The 20,521-nt window shown below is 45.1% G+C and overlaps 2 protein-coding genes across 3 annotated transcripts in view; both read left to right on the forward strand.

The window, feature by feature from the left end:
• The window catches only part of ZNF514 (zinc finger protein 514), a 52,255-nt gene extending 38,363 nt beyond the window's left edge, over window positions 1–13,892 (forward strand). For both annotated transcript variants that reach the window (XM_031655492.1, XM_031655493.1), the window contains exons 6-7: window positions 12,007–12,181; window positions 13,633–13,892. The gene's annotated coding sequence lies outside the window, so the exon portion shown is untranslated. The remainder of the gene's footprint in view (window positions 1–12,006; window positions 12,182–13,632) is intronic.
• Window positions 13,893–13,949: 57 nt separating this feature from the next.
• The window catches only part of MRPS5 (mitochondrial ribosomal protein S5), a 34,016-nt gene continuing 27,444 nt past the window's right edge, over window positions 13,950–20,521 (forward strand). The window contains 2 exon segments of the mRNA XM_031655510.1: window positions 13,950–14,242; window positions 17,927–18,007. Of these exon segments, the coding sequence (XP_031511370.1) occupies window positions 14,185–14,242; window positions 17,927–18,007 (139 nt within the window). The 5' untranslated portion in view covers window positions 13,950–14,184.

The following is a 20,521-nucleotide window of genomic DNA, read 5'->3' on the forward strand; positions in this document are numbered from 1 at the left end:
TTGGCAGTGGGTTCTTAGTTAAGTTAGTGGTTGCTTTAAGCTAGAGTGGCAGAACGGACGGAGTTTAGGGGAGAAGCAGCTACAGGGTATGGGGTTTCTTTTCGTGTAGTAATAAATATTCTAAAACTGACTCTGATGATGAGTGCACAGCCCTGTGAATATACTAAAAACCACCAAGTTTTACAGTTTAAATGAGTGAATTGTGTAGTATGTGAAATATATCAAAATGCAGCTGTTAAAAACGGGGATGAGGTCAGCCCTAGGGAACTGGGGAACCTCAACCATGGCCTGAACTGCCTGTATCTAGTTCTCCTGAGCATCGGTAGCAAGTCCTTCCAGGGAAACACCTGGGAGGGAGGCCTGGAAAAGTGGTTTGAATAACCAGGGTGCAGAAATAGGGGTGATCCCTAAGACTGAGGCCTAATTTGCTGGCCTGGTTTGAGCAAATGAGTAAGGGTGATGAGATGTGGTTTGGACATCCAGCGACCACCAGAAAGAACCTTTGTAAAAATCACAAAGTTTATGATTTTTGAGAGGCTATCAACTCCTAATAAAAAAAAATTTGGCCAAGATTCTTGGTAGGGGAAAAGATTCCTTTAGTCCTTGGTATAAGATATCCATTCTTATGGTCAGCTGAACTTTTTTGAGTTCATATGATTGTTACATTAAAATTTTTATTTGGAAATAATTACAGATTCTCATGCAGTTGTGAGAAATAATACAGGGAAATCCCATGTACCCTTCACCTAGTTTTCTTAATAGTAACACTTTGCAAAACAGTAACAATATGACAGCCAGCATATTGACATTGATACAGTTAAGACACAGAATATAATCATTTGTCAATATCCCTGAGGGATTGCTTCCAGGACCCCTATAGATACCAAAATCTGAGACTACTCAAGTCCCTGATCCAAAATGATATTATAATATTTGCATATAACCCATGCACATCCTCCTGTATACTTTAATCTCTGGATGACTTATAACACCTGATACAATGTAAATGCTATATAAGTAGTTGTTATACTGTATTGCCTGGGAAATAATGTCAAGAAAAAAGTCTGTACATGTTTAGTACAGACACAACCATCCTTTCTTTTCTGAATATTTTTTATCTTGGTTGGTTGAATCCACAGATAAGGAACCCACGGATATGGAGGGCCAGCTGTACTTCCTTTACCACAAGGATTCAGGTTGCCCTTGTATAGCCACACCACTTCCCTCCTGCCCCCACCCCCTTCCTAACTCCTGACAACCACTCATCTGGTCTCCATTTCTATAAGTTTTTCATTTCAAGAATATTATGTAAATTCAACCATACAGTGTGTGACCTTTTGAAATTGACCTTTCCTTTTTCTTTTTCTTTTTGAGACAGGGTCTTGCTCTGTCGCCCAGGCTGGAGTGCAGTGGTCTTGTCACAAGTCACTGCAGCATCAGTCTCCTGGGCTCAAGCGATTCTCCCACCTCAGGCCCTCAGAGGGCGAGGATTGCAGGTGTGAGCCACTGTGCCCGGCCTGCATGTTTAGCTTTTTAAGAAACTGCCAAAATGTTTTCCAGAATAGCGGTACCGTTTTATATCCCCACCAGCAACGTATGAGTGATCCCGCTTCTCACATCCTCATCAGTTCATGGTGCTGGCACTACTTTTTTCTTTGACCATTTTGATAGGTGTGTAGGGATATATCACTGTGGGTTTGATTTGCATTTCCCTGATGGTTAATGTGGTGGGACATCTTTTCAGGTACCTCTTTGCCTTCTGTACGTCTTTTTTGGCGAAATGTCTTTTCCTCATTTTCTAATCAAATTGCTTGTTATTCTACTGTTGAGTTTTGAGAATTCTTCATAAATTCTAGATACTAGTGTTTTGTCAGGTATGTGGCTTGCAGATATTTTCCTCCCAGTCTGTAGCTTGTCATTTAATTCTCTCTCTCTCTCTTTTTTCTTTTTTGAGACAGAGTCTCGCTCTGTTGCCCAGGCTGGAGTGCGGTGGCACAATATCAGCTCACCGCAACTTCTGCCTCCTGGGTTCAAGTAATTCTCCTGCCTCAAACTCCTGAGTAGCTGGGATTACAGGCGCCTGACACCACACCTAGCTAATTTTTGTATTTTTAGTAGAGATGGGGTTTCACCATGTTGGCCAGGGTGGTCTCAAACTCCTGACCTCAAATGATCCGCCCTCCTCGGCCTCCCAAAGTGCTGGGATTACAGGTGTGAGCCACGGTGCCTGGCCCATTTCATTCTTTTAATGGAGTCTTTCATTGAATAAAAGTTTTTAAAATTTTTTTTGTGGAAGTCTAATTCCTAGATAAGGTAGAAGGTTCAGGTTGTGGCTTGCTTATTTATTTTGCCTGTGGTTGTCCAGTTCTTCCTGCACCATTTGTTGAAAAGGCTATCTTTTCCTTACTGAATTTCTTTGGCCTTTTAGTAAACAAATCAGCTGGGCATTGTTTTAATGCCCTCTCATGCACTCTGTTGGTGACGGGCATTGTTTTAATGCCCTCTCATGCACTCTGTTGGTGAGGGGAGATTCCAGCTCTGGGGTTTGGGGATGGCTGAACATCTGACACCCAACACTGGAAAGAAGAGCCCCATAGTGGTTTATGAGCCACATGCACTGAGAGGAGGATACCCCAGGCCCACTGGGCAACATGGGGCTGCATTTGGGAACAGAGTGAACCAGCAAGGGCTGTGGGAAATAGGCTTTGTGGTATTAAGAGGGAGAGATGACTTCGGGTTCCTGCGGGAGGATCTACTGACTTGTTTGAATAATTCTGTGAGCTGGCAGGAACTGAACTCCATTACTCTGAGGTAAGCAGGAACTGTGCCTGGTCCCTTTGATATAGAGCATTGTTTGATTCTTATCCATGAGGAAGAGTGGGGAATAGATCTTATAGTTAGGCCATTAGGAGCCCTCCTGATTCACCAGATGTCAAGGAGCAGTACATATTATTGGGCTTTAATTTTAGGCCATACACAACAGGCATATTTGTGTATTGCTGGATTTTCTAATCTGTTCTGTCAATCTGTCTCTCCTCTTCCAAAACCACATATTCTTGATTATAAATAAGTAAGAGACCCCTGGAGGCCTCTTTAGGTGTCTCTTTCTGGCTGTCCCCCTAGCTGGCTGTGCTTAATTAGGTGGTGTTACCAGACTCCTCCTACTTGCTAACAAACAAAATAACTGTTCTTAAGAGTTCTCTTAGGTTTGAACTTCCCCAAACTCTGCTTTAAATAAAGTCAGTGCCTTCAGGGGTAGCTTTGGAGCTCTCTAGTCCTGTGGACTCTCTCTCTCACTGGGAAACATCTCTGAGTCACTACTCCCAGGCAATGGGTGGGGTTGGTAGCCTCAGATCTTGGCTTGATCCTCCCGGTGTGGAATCCCTGTCCAATGAATGAACTGAGATGAGGGCAATGGGAGCCCCTATCTGCTCAGCCCAGGGGACCAGTGATCCAGGGTTATCCTGTAAGCGGGGCCAGTGTGGAGGACGGAAGTCTCTGATCTCTCAGCCGCACACAGTAGGCATTTAGCCTCTTCAGCTAGGAGTTGGAGGAGATGAGGAATCCTGTGGTCTGCCTTTCCCAGCGAGACACCACATCCCTTGACTGGGAGCTGAGGGGAGCCCTGTCTTCTTCATCACACTTGTTGAGAATGGAGCCTTCATCAAGCTGAGCTGGGAAGGAGGGTGCTGAGGGATGGAGTGGATTGTAGCTCAAGTGCCATGGACTCTTTTGTTCCTACTGAGTTTTAGTAGATCCTCCTGAATACATGTTTCTTCATTTGCTGCACGTCCTTAGGACAATTTCCAGAGATTAAAAAGCTTCTTAATAGTTTCCACCAATTATGCTTATTTCACTGGGAAGTGGGTCTGCATAGCTCCTCACTACACCACCCTGGAAGTGAAACTGCTCCCTAAGCAACACTTTCAGAGTCAGTATTTCGACTAAAGAGGCTAAAAATGTCACCAACAGTTTTCTTGGTAGACTGACAGAAGTGTAGATCCGGGGTGGCCTATACCAGAAGAAACGGAAATACCAGAATTTCCTTAGTATACTACAGAGGAAGAGATCCAAAGGCTTGGGGAGATTAGAATGATAGAGTGGATTTATCTTATGAGACCTGCTCATCCACCTTGAGTGGGTCAGAGGATCCTCCTTTCACTACAGTTGTGAGAAATAAGTTGTGAGATGAGCTTCAGCATCCTCGAAGAGCTCCGTGATGGCTTTTTCCACCTTTCCTCCTCCTCCTCCTCCTTCTTTTTCCTCCTTCTACTCCTCCTCTGCTCTCCTCCTTTCTCTTCCTTTCTCCTTCCTCCTCCTCTTCCTCTTTCCTTCTTCCTCCTCCTCCTTTTTCTTCTTCTTCTCCCTCCTCCTCCTTCTCCTCCGCTTCCTCTTCCTCCTCCTTCCTCCTTCTCCTCCTTGTCCTCCTCCTTATCCTTCTTCCTTCTCCTCCTCCCTCCTCCTCCTTTCTCCTCCCTCCTCCTCCTCTTCCTCCTTCTTCATTTTTCGTCTTCCTTCTTCCTCTTCCTTTTTCTTTTTTCTCCTTCTCCTTCCTCCTCCTCCTTCTTCTTTTCCTCCTCCTCTTCCTTCTTCATCTTCTTTCTTCTTTTTCTTGAAACAGAGTCTCACTCTGTCGCCCAGGCTGGAGTGCAGTGGCATGATCTTGGCTCACTGCAACCTCCACCTCCTGGGTTCAAGCAATTGTCCTGCCTCAGCCTCCCAAGTAGCTGGGATTACAGGCACACACCACCATACCCAGCTAATTTTTTTTTTTTTTTTTTGAGATGAAGTCTTGCTCATGTCACCCAGGCTGAGGTGCAATGGCTCAATCTTGGCTCACTGCAACCTCCACCTTCCAGGTTCAAGCGATTCTCCTGCCTCAGCCTCCTGAGTAGCTGGGATTACAGGCCCCTGCCACCATGTCTGGCTTTTTTATATTTTTAGTAGAGACGAAGTTTCACTCTGTTGGCCAGGCTGGTCTTGAACTCCTGACCTCAGACAACCCATCTACCTCAGCCTCCAAAAGTGCTGGGATTACAGGCATGAGTCATCGCACCCAGCCCTAATTTTTTATTTTAAAAACTTTTTGTAGAGGTGGCGTCTCACTGTGTTGCCCAGGGCTGGTCTTGAACCCCCAGACTCAAGTGATCCTTCCACTTCAGCTTCCCAAAGTGTTGGGATTACAGGTGTGAGCCACTGCATGTGGCCATGGCTCTTTAGGTCAAAAATATAGAGGGAACAGCTACCATCAGACTGAAACACTAGGCCGGGTGTGGTGGCTCATGCCTGTGATCCCAGCACTTTGGGAGGCTGAGGCAGGTGGATCACCTGAGTTCAGGAGTTTAAGACCAGCCTGGCCAACATGGTAAAATCCTGTCTCTACTAAAAATATAAAAATTAGCTGGGCATGGTTGCGGGCACCTGTAATCTCAGCTACTCGGGAGGCTAAGGCAGGAGAATCACTTGAACCCGGGAGGCGGAGGCTGCAGTGAGCCGAGATTGTGCCACTGCACTCCAGCCTGGGCAATAACAGCAAATCTCTGTCTCAAAAAAAAACAAAAAACCAACCCAAAAACCCCCCAAAAACACTAAACACAATGAAGATAATGAGGTGACAGGTACTGTGTGGTGGCGTTTAATCACTGAACAGAAGTTGGGTATGGTTACCATATAGACAGTAGAACAAACACAGTCATCAGAATAACCAGGCTCACCAGGACCTTTGGCGTTGCTACCTGGTGTTTCTGGAAATAAAAGAGATGGGGAACCTACTGAAATCTTACTGGATTTGTATAAGCAGAAAAGATCTAGGCCTAGTGAACAGAAGTCTGACTTGAATCACCAAAAGAGGGAGTCATGTCTCCTCCATCAATTCCCAGACTTGAGTGAGTTCACAGATGGAGAGTCCCCTGAGTGAAGGGGAGGCCAGGTCCCCCTCAGGAAAGGCACTGGTACGCTACCAAAAGTGGACGCTGTTCATCTTTCAGCCTTCCCTAAAGGTGCCTGTAGCCATTTACTAGGATGACTATGCATGAAGGACAGAGAATATCAGATGTTTTAAGGATTACTCAGCACTGGCTGAGCTGACACCAATTCCTAGAGACCCAAAATGTCACAGTGACGCGTCAGGGCAGAGGGATAAAGAGATCAGGCGACTGATGGAGGTTTAGGTCAGGTCTATCTCGCGGTGGGTGCAGTAGGTCCCAGAACCCATCCGTGATTATTCCTGTAGCTGTGGATTCCATACTTCACATAAACACACTCAGCAACTGGCAGAATCTCCTCATGGCTTCTGTGACCTTCTAACGAGAGCTATTAGGGTAGGAAGAGCCAAGAGGAGGCCTTTGAAACTGCCTCTACCCACAAAACAGAAAACCAAAAGCAGTATCATATCCCTGGAGGGATTGCAGAGATTGATGCCACCATCAAGGACTTGAAAGATGCCAGGAGGCAGTTCCTGCTACATCTGCATTAAACTTGCCCATTTCGCCTCTTCAAAAGATAGATGGCTCTTGGTGAATGACGGTGGACTATTGTAAACTTAATCAGGTGATGACTCCCCTGGCAGCTGCTGTTTCAGATGTGGTTTTACAGCTAATCAGTACATCCCCTAGCACCTTGTATGCATATTGATGTGGTCAATGGTTTTTTCCTCTAATCCTGTTCATCAAGAGTATTAGAAGTAGTTTGCTTTCAGATGGCAAAGTCAGGACTTCGCCTTTAGTGTCCCACTTCAGGCGTATATCTAACCTGTAGTCCGAAGTCATAATCTAGTTTCAAAGGACCTCGAATGCATTTCCCTTCCATAGGAGATCAGGCCGGCCTATTACACCAATCATATTATGCTGATTGGATCTGGTGAGTAGGAAGTAGTGACTAACCTAGATACATACATTGGCAATGTACTTGCATGCCAGAGAGTGGGAAATAAATCCCACAGAAATTCAGGGGCCTTCCACCTTAGTAAAATTTGTAGGAGCCTAGTGGTCTGAGGCATGTCAAGATATCTTTCCAAGGTAAAGGAAAAGTTGTTGCATTTGGCCTCTTAAGGGGGACCACTAAGAAAGAGACAGAGCCTAGCAGGCCTTTTTGGATTTTGGAAGTAACATACATCTTACTTGGGTGTGCTACTCTGACCTATTTACCGAGTAACCAGAAAAGCTGCTAGCTTTGAGTCGGGCTCAAGACAAGAGATGGCCAGAAGATCCAGACTGCTGTGTGAGCTTCTCTGCCACGCTGCCATGACCCAGCAGATATGACTGTGTTTGAAGCGTCAGTGGCAGATAGGGATGCTGTGTGGAGCCTCTGGCAGGCTGCTGTTGGTGAATCACAGTGCAGACCCTGAGGGTAGTGGAGCAAAACCATGCCATCCTCTGTGCGTAATAACTTCCCTTTTGAAAAATGCCTTGGAACAGAATAGAAAACCCATGCAAGTGTGTGCAGGTGATTTTTTTACAAAGGTGCAAAAACAATTCAATGGAAGAGCAACAGTCTTTTCAGCAAATGGTGCAGGAGTGATGCACACAGGCAACAATAAAGATAAAAGATAGACCTTGACCTAAACCGCACACATTTGTCCAAACATTCACTCAAAATGGGTCACATACTTAAATGTAAAATCGGGACAACAAAACTTTTAGAAGAAAACACAGGAGAAAGTCTTTGAGACCATGGATTAGGGAAAGAATTCTTGGACATGACACCAAAATCATGATCCATAAAACAAACAAAAAGGATAAATTGGACGTCATCAAAGTTAAAAACTTTTGCTTGGTGAAAAACCCTTCTGCAAGAATGAAAAGGCAAGCTACAGACTGGGAGGAAATACTGGCAAACAACCTATTTGAAAATGAACTTGACTGGGTGTGGCAGCTCACACCTATAATCCAGTGCTTTGGGAGGCCAAGGCAGGAGGACTGCTTGAGGCCAGGAGTGTGAGGCTGCACTGAGTTATGATGGTGCCAGCACACTCAGCCTGGGTGATACAGCAAGATCCTGTTTCCAAGAAAAACGAAAGAAAAACAAAGAAAATGGACTCACATATAGAATAGACAAAGAATTATCAAAACACAGCAGTGAGGCCGGGCGCGGTGGCTCAAGCCTGTAATCCCAGCACTTTGGGAGGCCGAGACGGGCGGATCACGAGGTCAGGAGATCGAGACCATCCTGGCTAACACAGTGAAACCCCGTCTCTACAAAAAAATACAAAAAAACTAGCCAGGCGAGGTGGCGGGCGCCTGTAGTCCCAGCTACTCGGGAGGCTGAGGCAGGAGAATGGCGTAAACCCGGGAGGCAGAGCTTGCAGTGAGCCGAGATCCGGCCACTGCACTCCAGCCCGGGCGACAGAGCCAGACTCCGTCTCAGGAAACAAACAAACAAACAAACAAACAAACAAAAACACAGCAGTGAAAGAAACCAAACAATCCAACTAGAAAATGAGCAAAAGATATGAACAGACATTTTACCCAAGAGGGTGTACAGATGGCAATTCTAGAAGCACATGAAAAGAAATTCAGCATCATTAGCTATTAGGGAAATGTAAATTAAAACCATGACGATATGTCCCCATACCTATGAGAGCATTTAAAAACAACGGGGACAACACTGAGTGTTAGTGAGGATACAGAGAAACTAGATCTTTCACACATCGCTGGCAGGAATATAAAATGGAATGGCCACTTTGGAAAGTGGTTTGGCAGTCCCTCCCTCCCTCCCTCCCTCCCTTCCTCTCCCTCCCTCCCTTCCTCCTTCCTTCCTTCCTCTTTTCTTTTTATTTCTTTTTTTTTTTTTTTGAGATGGAGTTTCACTCTTGTCACCCAGGCTGGAGTGCAATGGCTCAATCTCAGCTCACTGAAACCTCCACCTCCTGGGTTCAGGAGATTCTCCTGCCTCAGCCTCCTGAGTAGCTGGAATTACAGGTGTGCACCACTACACCTGGCTAATTTTTGTATTTTTAGTAGAGATGGGGTTTCACCATGTTAGCCAGGCTGGTTTCTAACTCCTGACCTCAGGTGATCCACCCGCCTTGGCCTCCCAAAGTGCTGGGATTACAGGCGTGAGCCACCGCGCCCAGCTGGCAGTTTCTTAGAAACTAAACATATACTTACCACACAGTCTGACAATCTCACGGCTTGACATTTATTCCCCTAGATGAAAACGTATAGCCACACAAAATCATGTACATGATGGATATATTTCAAAATAATTGAAAGCAGAGATTTGAAGAGATTATCTGTACACTCATGTTCACAGCAGCATTATTCACAATAGGCAAAAGGTGAAAGAAACCCAAGTGTCCATTGACAGATGAATGGATAAAAAAGTATGATCTATTCATACAATGGAATATTATTCGTAATAGTAAAAGTAAGGACGTTCTGTCACATGCTATACCTGGATGAACCTTGAGAACATCATGCTAAGTGAAACAAGCCAGTCACAAAAGGACAGTACTATATAACTGCACTTACATGAGGTACCTAAAGTAGTTAAACTCATCGACACAGAAGCTAGAATGTTGGTTGCCAGGGCCGGGGGAGAAGGGAATGGGGAGTTATTGTTTAATGGCTGAAGTTTCAGTTTTGAAAGATAAAAGACTTCTGTGGATAGATGGTGGTGATGGTAGCACAACAAAGTGAATGTAGTTAATGCCACTGAACTGTACACTTAAAAATGATTAAGGTGGGCCACGCACGATGGCTCACGCCTATAATCCCAGCACTTTGGGAGCCGGAGGTGGACGGATCACGAGGTCAGGAGATCAAGACTATCCTGGCTAACACGGTGAAACCCCATCTCTACTAAAAATACAAAAATTAGCTGGGCATGAGGGCAGGCACCTATAGTCCCAGCTACTCAGGAGGCTGAGGCAGGAGAATCGCTTGAGCCCAGGAGGCAGAGGTTGCAGTGAGCTGAGATCATGCCACTACACTCCAGCCTGGGCAACAGCTTAAAAAATTAAGATGGCTTTTTTTTTTTTTTTTTTTTGAGAGGGAATCTTGCTCTGTTGCCTGGGCTGGAGTGCAGTGGTGCAATATTGGCTCACTGCAAGCTCTACCTCCTGGGTTCCCGCCATTCTCCTGCCTCAGCCTCCCGAGTAGCTGGGACTACAGGCGCCCACCACCCCACCCAGCTAATTTTTTGTATTTTTTTTAGTAGAGACGGGGTTTCACCATGTTAGCCAGGATGGTCACGATCTCCTGACCTCGTGATCCACCCGCCTCGGCCTCCCAAAGTACTGGGATTACAGGCGTGAGCCACCGTGCCCGGCCGGCAATTTTTATGTTATGTGTATTTTACCACAATTTTAAAATTTCTGGCTGGGCACAGTGGCTCATGCCTACAATCGCAGCACTTTGGGAGGCTGAGGTGGGTGTATTGCTTGAGGCAGGCGGATCGCTTGAGGTCAGGGGTTTGAGACCAGCCTGGCCAACATGGTGAAATGCTGTCTCTACAAAAATACAAAAATTAGCTGGGCATGGTGGAACAGGCCTGTAATCCCAGCTACTCAGGAGGCTGAGGCAGGAGAATCGCTTGAACTTGGGAGGGGGAGTTTGCAGTGAGCCAAGATCATGCTACTACACTCCAGCCTGGGTGACAGAGTGAGACTCTGTCTCAAAGAAATAAAAATAAAATAAAATTTCTAAATATCAAAAAATCACATACATGAATGTTCATGGCAGCTTTGTTTGAAATAGTTAATAACTGGAGACAGGCTGGGCGCAGTGGCTCATGCCTATAATCCCAGCATTTTGGGAGGCCGAGGTGGGTGGATCACTTAAGGCCAGGAGTTCGAGACCAGCCTGGCCAACATGGTGAAACCCTGTCTCTACTAAAAATACAAAAAATTAGCTGAGTGTAATGGGACACACCTGTAATCCCAGCTACTCGGGAGGCTGAGGCACGAGAATCACCTGAACCCAGGAGATAGAGGTTGCAGTGAGCTGAGACTGTGCCACTGCACTCCAACCTGGACAACAGAGCGAGACTCTGTCTTAAGGAAAAAAAAAAGAAAAGGAAAAGAAAAAGAAAAATAATAATTTGAGACAAACTAAATGTCCTACAACGGGTGAATGGTTAAACAAATGGTAGTGCCATGGAATACTACTCAGCAATGTAAAGGAAGAAACTATTGGTACATGGAACAACTTGGATAGACATCAAGGGTATTATGCTGACTGAAAAAAAGCTAGGCATGGTGGCACAGGCCTGTAATCCCAGCTACTCAGGAGGCTGAGGCAGGAGAATTGCTTGAACTTGGGAGGGGGAGTTTGCAGTGAGCTGAGATCATGTATTATATGTATTATATGATTCCATTTATATAATGTTCTCAAATGATAAAATTATAGAGATGAGAAACAGATTAGTGGTTGCCAAGGGTTAGAGATGGTGGAGGAGAGGATAGAAGAGGGGGTGGGTTTGACTCGAAGGGAGAAGCACAAGTGGTCTTGGAGATAGAAACAGTTCTGTATCTCTATTGTGGTGCTGGTTACAGAAATCTACATGTGACATAATTGCATAGAACTACACACACACACACAAATGAGTGCATGTAAAACTCATAAAATCTAAATAAATTCTATGGATTGTACCGATGTCAGCTTCCTGGTTTTGATGTTGTACTATAGTTACGTAAGTTGTACCATTTGGGGAAACTGAGTTAAGGATACATGGGACTTCTCCGTACTATTTTTGCAACTTCCTATCTGTATCTTTGAATCTGTAATTATTTCAAATTTAAAAGTTAGAAACAAATGACTAAGTGATCAAAGCCAAACTGGTTTTGGGCCTTAACAGAGTCTGAAGGCGTGACCATCGACCAGCAACTTACCACGCAGTTTAAGCTGCTCATCATGAACTGGCTGTTGTATGATCACCAAGCCATAAAGTTGTGCGTGCACAGCAACACTCCATCGTCGAATGGAAATGGTACATATGAAACTGAACTGGAGTAGGACCTGAACATGCAAGCTACATGATCTTCTCTCTCTCAACCCCTACCCACAGCTCCATGAGGAATTACCTATGACCAGTTGCCTGAAGAAGAAAACTCTTGGGCTTGGTTTACTCATGGTTCTGCATGATCTGCTGGTATCACCTGCAAGTGGACAGGTGATACCTGCCCACTCTGGGATGCTTCTGAAGGATGGCGGTGAAGGGAGATGCTCCCAGTGGGAAGAAGGTAAGAGTAGTGAACCTGGTTGTTCATTTTGCCTGGTTGGAAGTATGGATCTATACTTTTTCATGAGCAGTGGCTAATGGCTTGGCTGGATGGTCAGTACTTGAGAGGAACATAATTAGGAAGTTGGTGATAAGGAGGTCTAGGGAACAGGTATGTGGATGGACTTCGGCCCAGAATGTGAAGATAATTATTTCCCACATGAGTGCTTATCAAAGGGCGACCTCCACAGAGGATTTGAATGAGGTGGATAGATTAACCCATTTTGTGGATGTCAGTCAGCCTCTTTACCTAGCCAAACGGACTCAAGAATAAAGGGCTAGGGATGGAGGTTACACATGGGGTCAACGTGGACTTTCACTCACCAGGGTCAATCTGGCTATAGCTCCTGATACAGCAGCACTTCTGGGGGCTCAGCCAGCCCTCTGGCTGTAGGTTGATTACATTGGACGGTGGAAGGGGCAGCACTTGTTCTGACTGGAATAGACACTCTGGATATGGATTTGCTATTCCTGCCCAAAGTGCGTCTGCCAAAACAACTGTCCTTGGACTTAATACTTAATTGTTTCACACACTGTTGCCTCTGACCTAGGAACTCACTCCACAGCAAATGAAGTGTGGCAGTAGGTCCTTGCTCGTGGAATTAGCTGGTCTTACCATGTTCCCAAATATGCTGAAGCAGTTGGCTTTACACATAGGTGTAATCAATCTCTTTTCTCTTAATTTCGCCAACTCAAGATGTAAAAGGTCTGTTGAAAATGGTGTGCATCAAAATAAGCTGGAGTGAAATAAGTTGTCTATTTCAGCAAAGAAAATGGGAAAATAGTAGATGAAACAACTGTGTTCCTCTTGATAATCTTTTTTTTTTTTTTTTGAGACGGAGTCTCGCTCTGTCACCCAGGCTGGAGTGCAGTGGCCGGATCTCAGCTCACTGCAAGCTCCGCCTCCCGGGTTCCCGCCATTCTCTGGCCTCAGCCTCCCGAGTAGCTGGGACTACAGGCGCTGCCACCTCGCCCGGCTATTTTTTGTATTTCTTAGTAGAGACGGGGTTTCACCGTGTTAGCCAGGATGGTCCCGATCTCCTGACATCGTGATCCGCCCGTCTCGGCCTCCCAAAGTGCTGGGATTACAGGCTTGAGCCACCGCGCCCGGCCCTCTTGATAATCTTTAACTCTAGTTTGTCAGTAATTTTACTCTTCGGTATGTTTGAAAAATTTTATGCTAGACTTGAAAACCAGACGTTTATCTGAGCAGGCTACCCTCTTACAAGACATTGTGCCCTGCTGTGTTGCAGGTGTGTGGGTCACTTGAGTAGACGTAGATGGTATGGAGGCAATAAAAAACCATGACCCAGGGCTGAGATATACATGTGTGACCAAACGTTAAAATCAGTATGAATCCACAAGTGTGTGTGAAATGCAGGTCATTTAAGTGCTTAATCTAATGAAACTCAGAGCTTTCCTGGAGTTGGGGATGAACACCTCTACGTTCCTCGTCTTATTCATCCCTTGGATCCTCATTGCACTTGGACCCCTTCGGTGCTTCTGTGAACCTCGCAGGGGTCCGCAGTGCCAGCTCTGGTAAGCCCGAGGGTCCCCAGCCAGCGGACCCCTCCAGAGCGCCCTTGCACGAGCAGCCACATTCACCCGGCCGTGCGCGCCCTCTCCCCGGCGCTGCAGGCGCGAGCTAGCCCCGCCCCCGCCCGGCCGCCCGTCCCAGCCCCGCCCGGCCGCCCGTCCAAGCCCCGCCCCCGCCCGGCCGCCCGCCCAAGCCCCGCCCTCGGGTCCTAACACGAGGCTCCCGCGGGGCTGTCCGCGGCCGCGCCGGGCTCCGCCTGCCGTGTGGCCCGTCCGGACAGTGCCTCACCCCGGCCTGCGCTGCTGCGTGGACTCGGGCCTCAGGAATTCCGCTGCGGCCCAAGGCTCGCCGTTTGACGAGGAGCAGTCGCGGCAGGCGGTGGGCGAGGCTGCTCTGGGCGGGGGCCGAGGCGAGGCTCGGGCTCCAGCATGGCGACCGCGGCGCGTGTTGTGGGGCGGCTGCCCGCGCTGTGTAGCCGGACGGCAGGTGAGAGCTGGGACGCTGGGAGCTGGGCTCGCCTGGGGCCTGCAGAAGCCCGGGCGGAGGGAAGCGGGAAGCCGCGGCCGCCGGCTCCGCACTCCGTGCTTCCACCTCCCCCGGAGCCGCTGTGTGACCTTGCGCGCGTCCCCTCCGTCTCTGGGTCGCGGAGCTCCTGTCTGTCAAATGAGGGGGAACTGGACGTCGTTCTCCAAGGTTCTTCCCAGTTCCCAAAACCCATTGAGCGTGCTTGGCGAAGAGGAGCGGGAACTGGCACGCATGGCCTTTGGGGCGCGTGCGACCCCCGGGGTCGTTAGATGTCGGCGTGGGTTTGTCCTCCGGCGTAACGTTTATCTCTAGGAAGCGCTCCGTGGTTGACTTTGCATTTTCTGTTTGCTCAGTTTTACTGGAAGTCCACAATCTAGCGTTTGTAGTTTCGAAATCCGAAGACCCTTAAAGCCCGAATATGTGTATTTTAAAACTCATTTAGCGGCAGTCTGTAACCTGAAGTCATTTGGAAGAAAATCTGACTTGAACATTCTTTTGTCCATGTTGTCGCCGTCTTCTCCTTTGTTTTGTTTGTTTGTTTGTTTTTGTTTTTGTTTTTTTGAGACAGCCTTACTCTGTCGCCCCAGCTGGAGTGCAATGGCGCGATCTCCGCCCACTGCAACCTCCATCTCCCGGGTTCAAGCGATTCTCCTCCCTCAGCCTCTTGAGTAGCTGGGACTACAGGGGCCCGCCACCACGCCTGGCTAATTTCTGTATTTTTAGTAGAGACGGGGTTTCACCATGTTCGTCATGCTGACCTCGAACTCCTGACCTCATGATCCACCCGCCTCGGCCTCCCAAAGTGCTGGGATTACAGGTGTGAGCCACCGCGCCCGGCCGTCTCCTCCTTTTTCAAGGCCCTGTTCAAATAGCTCCTAGCTGTTGTAGCTTTCCTTCATTTTCCTCACCTTATCTTCGCAGTGTCTTCATGAGATAGGTACTGCTATTCCCATTTTACAGATGAGGGAGTTAAGGCACATAGATTCAGAAACTTGCTTAAGGTTAGGCTAGGTGGACATCAGGTTTTTGCATCCATATCACCTGGCTCCAAAGCCTGTTTTTTGTTTTTGGTAACAGCTTCCTTGTTGAGACATTATTCACAGACCCTACAATGAATCCATTTAAGGTGTACATTTCAGTGGTTTTTAGTATATCACCAGAGCAATGCAGCCATTATAACCACTACAAAAAGAAAACCTGTGCCTTTTAGCTGTCACTTCGCAGCTTCCCGTTGGCCTCCAGCACAACCACTGATGTGTTTTCCCTCTCTCTGTAGCAAGACTTTATTGTATGAATACCACATTTTGTTTATCTGCTCATCAGTCGAACATTTGAGTTGTTTCCACCTTTTGGCTCTTAGGCCTATTTTGCTAGAAACATTTGTATGCAATGTTTTTGCAAGTATATTTTTATTTCTGTTGGGTATATACGTAGATTGTAATTGCTAGGTCATATGGAAACGATGTTTAATGTTTCTTTAACTCCCTTCTGTCGCCCTGGCTGGAGTGCAGTGGCACGATCTTGGCTCACTGCCGCCTCCATCTCCTGGGCTTAATCCATCCTCCCACCTCTGCCTGCCGAGTAGTTGGGACTACAGGTGCATGCCACCATGCCCGGCTAGTTTTTCTTTATTTTTTGTAGAGTGGGTCTCATTATGTTGCCGAGGCTGGTCTCTAACTCATGTGCACAGGCAATCTTCCCGCCTCAGCCTCCCAAAGTGCTGGGATTATAGGTGTGAGCCACCATGCTGAAACATAGGTTTAGGTGTCAAGGAACTGCCAAACTTTTCCAAAGCTGCACCATTTTACATTCCCACTAGCAGTATATGAGGCTTCCAATTTCTCTACTTCCTTGCCAGCACTTAATGTCTGTCTTTTTGACTATAACCATCTTAGTGGATGTGGGTTTTTTTTTTTATTTTTTATTTTTGTTTTTTCGTTTTTTTTTTTTTTTTTTTTTTTTTTGAGACAGGTTCTTGCCCCATTACCCAGGTAGAAGTGCAGTGGCACAGTTGCAGCTCACTGCAGCCTCAACCTTCTGGGCTCAGGTGACCGTCCCACTTCAGCCTCCTGAGTAGTTGGAACTACAGGTGTGTGCCATTATGCCTAGCTAATTTAAAAAAAAAAAAAAAATTGTAGAAACAGGGTCTCACCATGTTGACCAGGCTGGTTTTGAACTCCTGGGCTCAAGCAGTCCTCCTGCCTCAGTCTCCCAAAGTGCTGAGATTACAGGCATGAACCTCCATACCTGGCCAGCCCAGTGGATGTGAAGTGGTATCAGTTTGTGGTTTTGATTTACATTTCCCTTATGAATAAGAAGCATATTATCATGTGCTAATGGCCATTTATATATATATATATATATATATTTTTTTTTTTTTTTGAGAAATAGCTATTCAAATATTTTGCCCACTTTTATATTGGGTTGTCTTTTTATTGTTGAATTGTAGGTATTTATGTTTTCTAGGTGCAAGACCCTTATATCAGATATATGATTTGCAAAATTTTTGTCCCATTCTGTGTGTTGTCTTTTCACTTTCTTGACAGTATTTTTGAAGCCACAAGTTTTAAATTTTGATGAAGTCTCATTTATCTATTTTTTTTTCTTTTTGTTGCTGTGCTTTTAGTGTCTCATGTAAGAAGCCATTGCAGAATCCAAGGTCATGGTGATTTACCTCTATGTTTTCTTCTAAGTTTCATCATTTTAGCTTTACCTGTAAGTCTTTGGTCCATTATGAATTTGTTTTTATATATGGTGTGAGGTAGGGTGCCAACTTCATTCTTTTACATGTTGATATCCAGTTGTCCCAGCACCACTTGTTGAAAACATGATTCTGTCTTCGTTGAGTGATCTTGACACACTTGTCAAAAATCACTTGCCCATAAATGCTGTGTCAGATCCTGTTCTGGAGTACCACACTGTGTGAGGGGGTACACAGTACAGTAAGCCTGGTGCTGCAGGGGTTCCAGAGGGAAGGGGGAACATTGTAGGATCGGGGAGGCTTCACTAAGAAGTGATGTTTCGGGCAAACAGAGAACCTTGCAGAGACAAAGAAGTATGCGAGAGCACAGTAGGTTCAAGACTGAGTACAAGCCTGGCATGGCCAGAGGGAAGGTGGAGGAGAGAAAGGTGAGGCAGCAGGCTGGTGTGGAAGCTTGGGGCCGTGTGGCAGGCCTGTAGGCCATGCTGAGGAGTTTTGACTTTGTTCTGAAGGTAGTAGGGAGCCAGAGAATAATCTGTCAGAGCTGTGAAGTGACCAGACCTTTTATTTTAGAAAAGCCGTGAAGCAGAGGGGGAGAGATTGAAAGTAGGAAACCTGCTAGGAAACTTGTTACTCTGTGGCTGAGTGGTGATGAGGCTTGAGCAAAGAAGGGGCTTTGAGGCCACAGGAAAAGGTACAGCTGGCAGGTGGATTGATTTTTGAGGAGACTGAAGGGCTTGGTAACTGGCTGGATGTGAGGGTGAAGGGAGAAGATGAGGTATGATGTCAGCTACTTGACAAGTTGCCCTGGAGCACAGAAATTACTTATTCCCTTGTCTTGGTTCTTTATTCTATGGATATATTTTGTGGGTGTTACTGTTTAAAATGTTGCTTTTCATGTAGAAATGTATCTTAATTTTTTTTTTTTTTTTCCCAATTTGCAGGTCATTTATTGGGGAGGCAGCGTTCCTTAAGCACCTTACCAGCAGCTTCCGTTTTGGCGTGGAAGAGTGCTCTGAGCAATGGTAAGATTCATTAATGCTACCACCTTTTCTCATAAGATGTAATGTCGGAGTAGTTTCTATAGTTTTTAAAAATATAAGTAATCACCTGCTTTTCTCTTTTCTCTCTTTTTCATTTTTTAGCCTGGTTAGTCTTACTTCAATAATCGCATTCTTTATGATACAAATACATAGGCTCTGAAGAGTATTTTCAGATTTCTTATGATTGCAATTGTTATAGTTCAAGGCTTTACAAAATAGTAACTAAACGATTACGGGATAGTTTCTGTGTATTAGGCTTAGAGCAGGGACAATGAAGGGTTGAATTTTCAATTTACCAATGGTTATGTTAATTGAAAATTGAACCCTTCATTGTCCCTGCCTTCTCCAACATAGTTTAAGCACAATTTTGATTGAATCTCTGGTCAGTGTTTTTATTATTAAGTTTGTGTATGTATTTATAGCTAAGTTAGGTAGAATTCTATCATTACATTTTTTTTCTTTTTCCTACAACAATTTCCTTAGTATCTATTACAGTATTTTTCTAAATGCTACAATAGATTGGTCAGACAAATGGCAATAGTTTTCTAAAATCTCTCAAACACATCGCTGATCAGCTGGTTTGATTAAATAGATGAGATTTCAATTAGGAGGAAGAAGTTCATCGTAGTGAAAACTGTAAATAGTGAAAACTGTAAATGCTGAAACGGAATCCTCCTTGGGGTCAGACTATGTGTCTGTTTTTTTTTCTTTTTGAGATGGAGTCTTGCTCTGTTGCCCAGGCTGGAGTGCAATAGCTTGATCTTGGCTCACTGCAACCTCTGCCTCCTGGGTTCAGGTGATTCTCCTGCCTCAGCCACTCGAGTGACTGGGACTACAGGCATGTGCCACCACACCCAGCTAATTTTTGTATTTTTACATAACCCACAGGAGGGTGCTTTTTGGGCTCAGCCCATTTTGGATTCTAGGGCAATTGTTTCCTAAGATGGGGACTTCATAGTCTGAAATTAATAATTCAGAGAATAAGAACAAAACCCAAACTGATAATTGATCATTGATGGATAATCTATAACTGAGTAATTTAGCATAAGCTGATGCCACCTCGTGTTTTAAAAATTATAACACATTTTAAACAAAGTCAGTTGTAGTAACAGTGTATTTTAAGTGACTGTTTCTCAATTCTAAAGTCAATTTCTTTCTGCTTTTGACAGTTGGACCTTTTAAGGTACATTATTAGCTGGGGAAGTATTTCAGGCTTTCAAAAAAAGTTAAAGAATTCTACATTTGTTAGTAATGATTTTACACTTTTTGAAGTATGTCAGAGATTGCAGTACTAAACAGTACAAGATTAAATATCTTGTTTAATATTAATATAAATAACAATATTAAGTAAGATATTTTGTTGAAAATTAAAGAGCTGGCCAGGAGCGATGGCTCACAGTTGTAATCCCAGCACTTTGGGAGGCTGAGACAGGTGGATCGTGAGGTCAAGAGTTCAAGACCAGACTGGCCAACATGGTGAAACCCCATCTCCTACTAAAAATACAAAAATTAGCCGGGTATGGTGGCGGGCACCTGTAATCCCAGCTACTCGGGAGGCGGAGGCAGGAGAATCGCTTGAACCTGGGAGGCAGAGGTTGCAGTGAGCTGACACTGTGCCATTGCACTGCAGCCTGGGTGACAAGAGCAGAACTCCGTCTCAAAAAAAAAAAAAAAAAAAAGAAAGAAAATTAAGGAGCATACAAGAAAAGCTAAAGCTAAAGTGTGTGCTGCATGACGGAATTTAGAATGATGAAGTCCTGAGTTTAAAAATGAAACGCCAGTATGTCCTGTCTACTTTTTATTGACTAGTTCATTAAGTGCGCTGAGAGGGAACTCAGTGTGTCATCTCCCTGCCTCTGTGCAGTTGAGTAACTCATCTGGAATCTAGAACTAGTGCTTAAATCCCAGCTACTAACTAGTCTTGTGACTTTTGGCAAGTCCCTAACCTCATAGGCCTAAGTTTATTTTGTAAAATGAAAAGATTGGATGAAATAATCTAATTTAATTAGATCATTTAAATTAATTAAAAGAGGAATAACCTCCTTTTAATTAGATATTTAAATGATTTTAAAGATCATCTAATTTAATTAAAAGGAGATTATTCCTTTATTTCCTAGTGTGTCTATGCAATGGAGATATTTTGATAGCCTACTGTAACCATTTAATACTACTTGTTATTGCCACGTAAGATCATTGCTGGTGTATGGCCCTCTGTGGCCATAAAGCAGCTGTTAACCGTCTTCTTCATAACTTCACATAGACTTGAAAATAGCTGTTGTTGTCACTGTTTGGTTTTCTTTTTTTAAGCCAAGTATTCTTAAATAACTTTTTTTTTTTTTTTCCTCAAGGGTTGTTTTAATTCCCTTCACTTCTCTTGGAGTCACTAGTTTCTCTATTGAAACGCAAAACTTAAGGGTGTGTGCACTGTTTTTGTTAGCAATGTTCCCATTTCTTCACATGCACTAATTCTCAGCTCCCCCCTTCCTCACAGGACTT

Source organism: Papio anubis, chromosome 14, assembly GCF_008728515.1.
Source record: "Papio anubis isolate 15944 chromosome 14, Panubis1.0, whole genome shotgun sequence".
Classification (NCBI taxonomy): domain Eukaryota; kingdom Metazoa; phylum Chordata; class Mammalia; order Primates; family Cercopithecidae; genus Papio; species Papio anubis.